This window comes from Alternaria atra (genome assembly GCF_907166805.1).
Source record: "Alternaria atra isolate CS162 genome assembly, contig: 23, whole genome shotgun sequence".
NCBI lineage: Eukaryota > Fungi > Ascomycota > Dothideomycetes > Pleosporales > Pleosporaceae > Alternaria > Alternaria atra.
The window spans coordinates 1,171,197-1,182,693 of NW_025091321.1; the positions used below are offsets into that span (position 1 = coordinate 1,171,197).

The window sequence follows — 11,497 nt, forward strand, 5'->3', positions numbered from 1 at the left end:
ATATACTATCAGTTCACACGAAAATTGGTGTCATTATGATGTCCAAGATCTCAGAGAAAGTGTGGGCAATGATGACAAGGAAAGCCTTTCGGTATATCGTGTATAAGAGCTGTGCTTTTCGCACGGCTTTGAGAGCATCTAGCAGGAGGAAACCTACAGAATTGAGTTTGTTGATCCTCTATTTACACTATGGCCATCAACTGCCCGAAGCAGGCATCAGCCAACGAAAATTCTTACCTCGTCTCTCTTTCATACTACGACACGCATGGCCTTTGTTCCGGCTATACTCTAAGGCGCCACAATTATGAGTCCGAGACCAATGTCGGATGTCATGCAGCGAGACAAGACTGGATCAAATACGTCGGGCCGATCGAACAATTTGGAGGGTGTAATCCGATCAATGGCAATTTCACGGCTGTGGTTCTTCCACTTACGAAGCCGGAGAGACTGCGTCTAATCTCCTATGTACTCGAGTGTAAGACTCTCCTGATTGTCAGTTACCGTCTCCCACAACCAGTTTGCTTACTGTACGTAGATGCGTTTCTGTACGATAACATGATCGAGCTTGAGAAGCCAGACATGGTATGATAGAAGCCCGAAAACTTGCTTTGGGTTGGAGGTTGCTGATGGCCATAGTCACGACTCAACAATCACAACGAGCAAGAGTGGAAGAATACAAACCCGGCACTAGGCAAGACACAGATCCAAGCAAAGATTATGACACAACTCGCGTCCATGGACAATTCATGTACCGAGCGAGTCAAACGTGTGTGGAAGGAGATGATTACTACGACTTTACAGGACAAGGACAAGTGTTTCACCACCCTGGAAGAGTATGTGAACTTCCGCATGATTGATACTGGAGCACCGTGAGTCTTCTCTCTGCTATCAAACAAGCGAGGTGCGTGTGTTAATTGACATGGTTAGGTTTGTGGAAGCTATGTTACTATTCGGCATGGGTATGACGCTCACCGAAGAAGAGGACATTCAGCTCGAGCCAATTCGCAAACCATGTTATGCGGCTCTTGGCCTAGCCAACGATTTCTTCTCTTTCGATCGCGAATATGCTGAGTTTAAGAATTCAGCAAACTCGCAGACGCTGACAAATGCCGTCTGGCTTCATATGCAATGGTACAATGTCGACGTAGATATGGCAAAAAAGATGACCTTGGAAGCGACGAGCAGATATGAAAAGCAATTTTTGGAGAGCTGCGCGGTATTTCGGCAGCACAATGGGCCTTTACCAGAGAAGCTAGACAGGTATTTGGATGCGCTAGCTTACCAGGTTAGCGGGAATGTTGTTTGGAGCCTGAATTGTCCGAGGTACCATCCAGAGTACAGATATGACCCAAATACCGGTATCGAGGACGAAATGACAGCGGAGTCACTTCCAAAGACTCTTGGTCTTGAATATGATGCTACTAACATGCTCATAATGGAAGACAAGCGGGATGAAAGCTCTAGGCGTTCATCCACCGACACATCCCCTCGAGTCTTCGAAGATGATGCTTCCACAACGAGAGATGACATCTCGATCTCTTCTTGTACAACAGCGTCTTCTTCAATCTCCAACACCAATGAGATGACCGGAAAGGATCTGCTAGGCCCTGAACATATCCAGGAACCTTTCAACTACATCACTTCGCTCCCTTCCAAAGGCGTACGAGACACCTTCATCGATGCACTCAACATATGGCTTGACGTACCCGAGCCCATTTCATCTCGCATCAAATCGCTAGGCAACCGTCTACACGCCGCGTCTCTCATGCTCGATGACATCGAAGATGGATCCAATCTCCGACGAGGTCAGCCAGCGACACACACCGTCTTCGGTACTGCACAAACGATCAACTCCGGATGTTATGAAATACTCCAGGCTGTGAATGAAGCTCAGCAGTTGGGCGCCGCGGAGGTGAAGATCATCCTCGAAGAACTCGCCGAATTGCACATCGGCCAATCTTACGACCTGTTTTGGACACATCACGGCCATTGTCCATCCGAGGATGAGTATCTGGAGATGGTCAACAAGAAGACTGGAGGTCTGTTCAGACTATTAGCGCGCCTTTTGCTTGTGTCCGCAGACCGTACATCATCAATCCTTGCGATAGATACAGATATCGAAGATCTTGTAGGCCTTATCGGAATGCAATACCAGATCCGGGATGATTACCAGAACCTCCAGTCGTCGGAATACAAAGCTCAGAAGGGGTTCTGTGAGGACTTGGACGAGGGAAAAATGTCTTTCCCACTTGTTCACGCTTTAAACAGTCACGAGGATAGTGCTACACTGTGTGAACTTCTTCGACAGAGACGAGATGTTGGATGTCTATCTGATGAACAGAAATGGCTTGTGCTGGAGCAGCTTGATCGATTGGGAAGCATGGTGTATACGCAAGATACCTTGAAGCGGATGCAGGGTCAAGTTTACGACCGTGTGAAGAGAATTGAAAGCCGTACAGGGAGGGAAAATTGGATCTTGAGGGCCTTGTTGCAGAGGCTGGAAGTGTAGAACGCAACGAGATTACAGAGATACCTTTTTGGCACATCTTTTGCAGCCTTTATTGATTTCGATCAACCCAATAGTCCACAACATGCGTAAATCTATCCTATGTCATCTTGAATTCTCTTAGCCTTGAGAAGAGCGTCACAAGCGTAAGAGTGAGGGTCGCATCGCACGCGCCAAGGCTAGGCATTGCTTGCATGGGATATTACATACTCACTCTCACTTGGTCCGTCACGCTCGTCTGGCAAGAGGTTCTTAAGTTCCGACGGCTTAGGACCACACACCCATCCCCCTCCCATCCACTCAGACCACTGCGACGACGACCTAAACTTTCTGAATCGTTGTCACTTCTCTCCTCGAGCGCTGATTCACGTTGCGACGTCACCCATGGACACCGTCATGTCTGAAGACTCCAAAAGACTGGAGCAAGAAGTAGGACGTCCGGTTCAGCTATTCTGCCAGGGCGTAGGAGAACCCAAGCCCGATACCCTACCTCCGCGACGACCGCGCTACGTGACATACGACAAGACAGTCGACCTAAGGCCAGTAAACTCAATACTCACTTTGCAAGCGTACGAGCCGGCCGCTATCTATCGTTCAAAGCAGTATCTCGCTCGCAATGGTAGTAACAAGAAGCTTCGACTTGCACAAGTGGACATAGAGGACAGGCTCAACAAAGTGGACAGCAATCTGCGCATGTTGAAGGCAAAGCTAAAGACCAAGGAAGAGCAACTGAGAGCAAGTCGGAAGACATCAAAGAGTATTATGACTGTAGAAAAAGAGCTGAGGATCAAGATTGAGAAGGCGAAGGAGGAATTGAGCGCTAAGGAGAAGCAAGCTGCGGCACGACGTACTAAGAAGAATAACATACGCGACAACTGGGCCAAGAAGCAAATGGCAGACTATGAGCAGCGCGAGGCAAAGCAACGGGCGCAAGCAAAGACGGACAGTGGTGTGGAGACAGCGAGCGCCGGAGCTGCGATGGCGGCCTCCTATGAGGACTTCGATATTGATGTATACGGCGACTAAGAGACGCGCAAGAAGCGTGGATTTCTTCTATACGTATTGGCCGTCAATTCAAGGCACTACGGTCGATGAGACTTTGAGACTGCTGCATACTTGCAGCTTTTGTTCCATGATGGGAATGTAGTGCGTCGTTCTGACCGTTACCGAAAATGCATAGCGTAGTTGCGACAAAACTTCAATGAACTAGAAGTGTGCAAGTTTTCTACGCATACATGGCGACCTCATATAGATTTGTGTCGTCTCAAGAATGTGAGATACGTGAGGAGAAGATGCCCAGAGTGAAGCGATGCCAGCTGGAGGTTTGTGGAGAATGCGCTAGCTCAGATCACACTAGCCGGCCGATCGACAGGGCAAGTATGTCATCATCGATCGCGTTCCGACCACTTTTCGCGAAGCTTGTGAAGCTTCACAAGATTGTCGCGAGCATGGTATCTCTTGCTGCCCCTCAATTGCTCCTATCACGATGCCACCGTGGTCGCTGATCTCACCGGCCTCTCGGGGCATAGGCTTCGCGCTCGCAAGACGTGTGTTGCAAACTACGAACGCGCCCGTTGTTACAACGGCCCGAAAGGATCTTGACAAGACCAAGGAGGAGTTACTCGATGGCTTGGGTGTTGACGAGAAGCGGCTGACGGTGTTGAAGTTGGATGTTCTGGGTACGCAATCAGCATACGCAACGACGCGCACAACGGTGCTTGAGTACTGACTTCGCTCTAGACGAGACGACTATTGCAGATGCAGCAGCAGCCTGCAAGAAGCAGTTCGGTGATGGCCCTCATCAACTTCAACTAGCCTTGATGGTACCTGGGATCCTTTTCCCGGAGAAGTCGCCTGCCCAGATTGATGCTGACGACGCGTTGTTAACCTTGTGAGTAAGGCTCTTATCCAAAATTGGTGTGAGACGTGTACTGACTACATGCACCAATATGTAGTCGCACCAATACACTAGGTCCAATGCTAATGCTCAAGCACTTTTCCCCCTTCCTTCCAAGGAAGAGTGCAGTTGTCGACAAAGATGAAGAGGGCATGACAGGCTTACCAGATGTAGCTACAATGGCTATCATGTCAGCTCGGGTTGGTAGCATCAGCGACAACCGTCTAGGAGGATGGTACAGCTACCGCGCATCAAAAGCTGGTGTCAATCAGGTGGTCAAAACCTTTGATAACCACCTAAGGACTGCATCTGGCGATAACGCGATGGCGGTTGCCTTACATCCGGGAACCGTCAAAACGGGTCTGAGCAAGGACTTCTGGAGCAACGTCAAGAAGGAAAAGCTATTCGAGCGCGATTGGGTTGCAGAGAGGTTAATTGATGTGATTAGGCAAGTGGCGCCTGAAGGACGAGGGAAGTGCTGGGACTGGAATGGGAAGGAAGTGCCACCTTGAGGTATGCAGAACGCAAGCGCAATTGAGGCTCGCCTGCTATAAGCGCTCGAGTCAACAAAAGCCACCACTTCTTCTCTTCCTTGCAACATTTTCGATATTAGCTTCTTCTTTATCACCACCACCACCGCTTGTCTTATTAGCAGTACTCTTTTTCGCTATCGTTACTCGACTATCACTCGTCGACTTATCGCTACTATGGCAGCTCCTGCTCACTTGCAAGGCGTCAACAACAGGTCAGACGTCACTTCCACACCTTCTCCTGTGCATACGCATGGACCAGAGCTACAAATTCTACTCGCTATCGAGCCCAAGTCGTCCATGGGTACATCTAGGAAGGCGGATACACCGACACATTCGAAGACACTTCACCAACGCTCTACATCTCAGTCTACCGCGGACGGAACCAGTAAAATTATGGGCGAAGTCAACAGCAAAGATACCAGTGCTGCATTCCCTCCTCTTCCATCACAGACTCCAGAGTGCATGACGGCCGCCGACACACGAGAAGAACCAACCACAACGACTGCGGCCTCACCATCTGTCGCGACGGAGACGTATACAAGGAGCATCTCAAGGTAAGATGGCTGCACCTAATACTTTCAGTAATTGCCACTGACAGGCAAACCAGGCCTTCGAAGCCTGACTAGGAGTCATTCGAATCGGAACCACAACCCGCATGTTCGACTTCTGAACAGGCTATACCCGCATCAGGATCCAACCGACGACGACAGTCAGAGGGTACAGTGGATCTCCCGGGCTTTACCCAACCGGCAATCAACCCACTTAGCATCGTCACTTCGTCTATCAATAATGCGGACACAAATGAGAGTCCCGAGGCTGGCATCACCGAAGATCATACTCGTCCAATTCGCCACTCACCACCCATAAGTCCGGGTGCAGGTGCAGATGCAATTACATGGTGGGAGAGTGGGAGAAATGCATCCTATGACAGTATAACTTCCGATACTCTCTTGGCTAGTTCCAGATCTGTGAGTGGCAATGCCTTCAGTCAAAGATCTCTATCGCCCACTGAATCGCCAACGCTCGGTCCTGCGTTACCACCAGCTGCGTCCGACGATCCAGATGGAGGCCAGGACAACGTACCATCCGGTTCACTGGTCACTTCGGAGGAGTCTTCTCGTTCAGAGATCGTTTACGTCATGGCTCCCAAGACATGTACGTGAACTCCCACCTTATAGCTCAGTGAAGCTGATGAGGGCTCTCGCTTACTCGTGGAAATCACACACTAATAGGTTGCAGTTGAACCCTTCCCGCGGTCAGTTTACTTCCGTCCATATCGTCGTCCGATTCCCCTGGACCGGATAGAAAAGTCCAAGGAAGTTCCCATCATGAACAAAGAATCAAGGCTTCCTATCCTGAATAGACACTGGCATTCCAGTGCGGTCACTCGACGAACACTGAAGACTTTCTGGATATCGGCGAGGCAGTGGACACCTGCAGCCAATGCGCAGGCCCAAGCTGAAGCCACAGCCAGAGTCACGACCAGAGCTACAGCCACAGCAACTGATGGTGTTCATGATGCTCCTGCTCTAAGGAAGTGGCCGCCACCAGAGAAGTCATGCATAGAAGGGTTCAAGCGCGGATTCTCGCAATATCACATTCGAAAGAACCATATCGATCCGCCGCCAGGGTTATGCCAACAGGTCCTGGACGCCGCTTTTGAAACTTGGTTACATTCCTCGAACAACGACGATAGATGGGTAAGGGAATACAAGGCTTGGGAGACTTCGCAAGGAGATAGCGGGCAACCTGTACAGCCGCTTCGAGTACCAAACAGGAGTGACCAACAACCTCCAGCTTCATGGGAAGACGATATGCAACGTCTGCCGCCACGACGAACAGCTCGACAAATTTTACTGTCAGCGATAACCTGTTCAATCGGAAAATCTATAACCGTAAATCTTCGAGGCGGCGCTGGGACATCTGACCCAATGGATAGTGAGCCTCTGGAAGAAGACGAACCAGCGAACGCACTAGGAGGTAGCCCTATCCACAGCCCTGAAAACAACCCTCTAGCGGAAGACATACCCAACGAATCCGGAGACCACACCAGGAACGACGCCCTTTTAGGATCCACACCACCCTCCATATCCGATTCCTGGATACCCGATAATGACTATGGGACCTTTGTATACAGGCCGGGTCCCCCTCGGTCGCACCACTCAGCATTATCTGGATATACGACTGACCTGTCACGCGCTGCCTCTTCGGCTTTCCGCGAGCAAAATGAAAGAGCAGAAGAAGGAGAAGAAGCCACGGCTGCAACGTTACAGGGGGCGGCGACGGCATTAGGGCAGCCGTCCAATGGAAGCGGGATCCCTACTCCAGGTAATGAGGGTGATGTTCCTTCTCGCAGGAGGTTTTCCTTCGAGACTCAGCCGTCTTCCGGATCACGCAGTGGACGCGTGAGCTCAAATACCGATAATGTCATAGCTTGGATACCGCCCTCTCCTTCACCACGCAGTAGACGCACAAGTTCAAACCTAGATGATGCCACTGGATCATCTGGCAAACGCACAAACTCGGACGTGGATGAGATCATGGGTGAAGACGACCCCCTCATCAACCCACGTCCAGCCTCCGTACCTTCTACCAATAACGTTCCAACCGGAGTTCCGCCTCTTAGTATCGCCTACAACGAGATTGCGAACATACAACCTGCCATACCCTCTACAAGACTACGCAGACGGGACGTGCTTCGTCATGCTGCCAGACGGGAACAGCTTCGAGAGCGGATTCGGGGACACCTCCTCCGAGCATTCAGGAACATGCTTGTTATGGGTTCAAACGAGAGGAAACTCATACGCAAGAAGAAGAAGGAATGATAAGTTAGTGGCGTTGATATTTGTACTAGGAATTCTCATTGTTACGGGACACATACAGATAGTTGGTCAAATTGACTAATGCGTACACTTTGCTGGGTACACCTAATTCTGTTCGAGAGTGTGAAGTACATGTACACGGCAGAAATGAACCCATCAAGCTCAGAACAACATAGCTGATACAGTACTGTCATGGCTTCAACGTCGAACGAGTAAGTCAGAATCTCACATTTAGCCGCCCTATGTGGACTTGAAAATAGCGAGAACCTGAGTGAAAAGATATCTGCAATCGTCTAACCCTATGGCGAAAAGAACCCCGCATTCCCTAGGTTGACGATAATAGCTTTCCTTCGTGGTTTCGACATATTCCAAGGAAAGTATTATCAGCATCGCGCTCAAATGCAGAAGCATGAAGAATGGCACAGGACCGCTACCTATGAGACATAACGACAAGCATGAGGATGCAGCCATAAAGATGTTCACCCCGGGTAGCGGGTCTCCACTCTGAGAACCTAGATTCCATTCACACAGCACCAGAAACAGCTTATTCAAAGAAGAATCGAATACTGGAAAGTCATTGCCCACAACAACAACGCGCAACAGGAATGTTATGATGTTGATAGATAACTGATAAGCCTGCATTACTATTGAGTTTCCCATGTCCTTTCAAATTGTGCTGTTGTCAATTGCAGGTAGGTAGAAGATCTGTTATCTTGGCATCTATTTGGTTTTTCTCTTGTATAGGATAGAAGCTCTTTGAACCCTAGGTTTCCCAAAGCTTATAATGATGTTGCAACAATATGCAAGCGAAAGCCTCACATCGCTTACAGCTAAGGGTTCTCGGGAGATAAGAGCAACCGGATATAGCTATTCGATAGGCAGGCTGACGTTTTCGCATACTTGCCGTTGACATGTATAGCGCGCCTGGTATCCCGAAACGACCTGGTAATGAGCAAGTTAGCACCCTCTATTTTACTGTGCCTGTAATTGCCGCAAATTGATTGGAAGCGGAAGACTCCTGTGCCGTTTCCTTTGAGTCAGGAGCTTTGTAGCGTGTGTACCAGATGATTACGAAGTTACCTGGACAAATTACCGTCATACATACCTTGCGCCCTTTTTCTCATTCCACCCACATACACACATACACACATATCAATCCATCATCTCCACCACCAGTTCATCTAAGCAATCCCCTCCAACCTCCCCCCTTCTCCCTCCTAGACACCCACCCCGCGTCATCAACCAGAAACCGGTCAAACCGCCGCTCCCATCTCATCTCCACTTTAACTTGACATATCGCGGTCCGGCGCATGAACCCAGATCCCTACCGCACGCACATGGCCCCCCAGCGAGGCCCAGCCAAACTAACCCCTTTTCCGCTGCAAGAAACACGGTACGCTAAATCCTTGGGGCCGATGCTAAAGGGCACTAAGGAGGGAGGCAATGGTGTGGGCAGTGGGCACGGAGAGGGTCAAGCACAGGGTAGGTCAGGGCTTCTTCCCGCTGCTCACCGCTGGTTTCGTTGGATTTGCGATGGATGGGGAAGGGAGGGGGGTGTGCATATAGTGTTTTTAAGCGCTGAGAGCTTGTCAATAGTTGAGTTGGTGGTGGAAAGTAGTGTAGTCATGTATAGGACGATATGGCGTGGTGTGGGATCATGATCATGGCTTTTGCGGTTACGCACGGCAGGGGTGAACACGGCTCGATCAGTGCATGTGGCGTAGTTCATTAGAAGAGGAAGGCGAGGCTACTTGCTTCCTGCCGTTCTTGTGATGGAATGTGTGATGGGAACGCAGATTTCGACACGCGAGCACACGCGGCTCGGGCGGCGGAACTGATGGGGTCGTCGCAGGCGTACGTGGCATCTTTGACATATCGGTTACAGCACGACAAGTGTGTTGGTGCATCGCAAGGGATGGCACGGAGGAAATGGGTCCAGGGTGAGAATCCTTTTGCCGGACGGACAGCGGCAACAGCACAACACCTCTGATCTGGCCAACAAGGAAAACTTGTGGAGTTTGGCGTCGTGTGCTTGTTCCCGCAAGCACGCAAAAAGAAAAGAAAAAATACGACCGTGTGTTGTTGCCAAGCGGATGTGACAGCCAGCCAGCCACGACAGACGGTGCGATGCAGAGATAGCAGAAAACTGCCTTGGAGGCGCTTAGAAATCTCGCTTTCGTACCTTATTTTCCATTGAAACTGATATGATCAGCACTACCTAAACACGCGCTACAGCTATACTATGAAATCTCGACTTATCCTTTCCGGAGCTGCAATTGCGAAGCCAGAAGAGGGAGAGACAACGAGTGGTACACTAACAAGAGTGAACAAGGAAGGGACAAGGTCAGGGCCCGCAGTTGCTCGACTCAGCTTAGTCAAGCTTGCGACATCGAGCATCCCGGCTCGAAACTTCTGCTCGCACCGTCCCGTGACGGGCAACGACTATTTAGCTCGTACAGTCCGAATTCGGAGTTAAGGGGACTGACCGGGCACGTTCGTTTTCGTCCAGCAGCCATGTATCCCCGGGATGTGTGAGGGATTACTATTAGGATCGGCTGAAAGCGAGTCGCAACCACGAAGGCCCCTTCCTCCCCTGTTCCTGGCTCCTTAATGTAAGCAAGATAGTTCTTACTCGACTGAAACGCTGACAGGCTAATGTTGATTCGTGACGATGTCGTTTGTTAGCGACGACATACTTTCCCAGATCCGATCGCATTGCCGGAACCCTGAACCATGAAAAAAGACTCATTTGTCTGCCAACAAGAAAATTAAATAGTGCGAACAAAATAACTCAGCTGAATAGTTGCCGTGCCGGCACAGCCAAGGGGAAGCATCGGGTCGAGGCAGCAAAAGAGCGGTACGCTAATTCACTTTAGAACCACATGTCCTTTTTTTCCCTCTCAATCGCTACCCTGCATTTTCTGGCAGTTCTCATGACAGAGTTGCCTCCCAGCGTAGCAACGAATCACACCACCGTTCCGTTGGCGAGTCGAGGGTTGAACGGTACACTATAGCGGCGAAGCCATGCAACGGCGAACGTGTCAATAGCTAGTAGACGTGAGACAGACCTGTAGCCAAGCCCATCGTTCAATGGGTCAACATCGGCGAACTGCGATCCAGAACCCGGTCTTTGGTACGATGCTGCACTGCACGGCAGCTTGAAGGGACTGAAAAGTAATAGAGTTTTTGAGGGTTCATCACATGCTCAAAAGCAATCGTGGCTGACTAGAAATCTAGAGCCTCAACTGGTGTCTGGTGTGACATTTTGCTGCAAGTCAGTCAGTGCTTCAGTTCATCAAACCTTTATCGGATTCGCGATTGATGTCTTCCCTGCATCTGAGCGAGCCGCAGCAAATATTTCAGGGAATTGGTACTGATGAGATCATCTTGATTACATTGTGCATACCAGGACGCGCCGTACCGAGGGATGACAGACGGCGACCTTCTAGTCCGACGGGCTGAGATGATCCCATTTGACCTTCTACCATGGAACCCATCACGTTCCGTGCCGATGTAGTTCGAGACTGACGGATCAAGACTTGCCAGGTGGCAGCGCTCCGGCACGCCGAGACCCCGAATCTGTACCGTGGTAGATGTACTTGTTCTGTACTGTACCTTTGAGTGTATGCGTAATTGAGTCATGCACGTACACCTGTCAGGCAAATGTCAGTGAAGCCATGGTACGGTAACGGTACGATCGAAGCCACAACAAAGTTGGCACCCCATGGGAACAAAAATG

The 11,497-nt window shown here is 50.1% G+C and overlaps 4 protein-coding genes across 4 annotated transcripts; all 4 read left to right on the plus strand.

The window, feature by feature from the left end:
- Nucleotides 1-189: 189 nt before the first annotated feature.
- On the plus strand, nucleotides 190-2,509 carry ALTATR162_LOCUS3976 (uncharacterized protein; the record flags this gene model as incomplete). The annotated part of the gene is made up of 3 exons (XM_043311586.1): nucleotides 190-582; nucleotides 637-869; nucleotides 928-2,509. 3 exons carry the CDS (start codon nucleotides 190-192, stop codon nucleotides 2,507-2,509), a joined length of 2,208 nt encoding a protein of 735 aa, XP_043167521.1.
- Nucleotides 2,510-2,902: 393 nt separating this feature from the next.
- On the plus strand, nucleotides 2,903-3,532 carry ALTATR162_LOCUS3977 (uncharacterized protein; the record flags this gene model as incomplete). The annotated part of the gene is made up of 1 exon (XM_043311587.1): nucleotides 2,903-3,532. The coding sequence occupies one exon, from the start codon at nucleotides 2,903-2,905 to the stop codon at nucleotides 3,530-3,532; it is 630 nt and encodes a 209-aa protein (XP_043167522.1).
- Nucleotides 3,533-3,992: 460 nt separating this feature from the next.
- Nucleotides 3,993-4,915, plus strand: ALTATR162_LOCUS3978 (uncharacterized protein; the record flags this gene model as incomplete). The annotated part of the gene is made up of 3 exons (XM_043311588.1): nucleotides 3,993-4,185; nucleotides 4,247-4,397; nucleotides 4,462-4,915. 3 exons carry the CDS (start codon nucleotides 3,993-3,995, stop codon nucleotides 4,913-4,915), a joined length of 798 nt encoding a protein of 265 aa, XP_043167523.1.
- A 195-nt stretch (nucleotides 4,916-5,110) lies between these two features.
- Nucleotides 5,111-7,761, plus strand: ALTATR162_LOCUS3979 (uncharacterized protein; the record flags this gene model as incomplete). The annotated part of the gene is made up of 3 exons (XM_043311589.1): nucleotides 5,111-5,490; nucleotides 5,703-6,091; nucleotides 6,176-7,761. The coding sequence occupies 3 exons, from the start codon at nucleotides 5,111-5,113 to the stop codon at nucleotides 7,759-7,761; spliced, it is 2,355 nt and encodes a 784-aa protein (XP_043167524.1).
- Nucleotides 7,762-11,497: the final 3,736 nt, after the last annotated feature.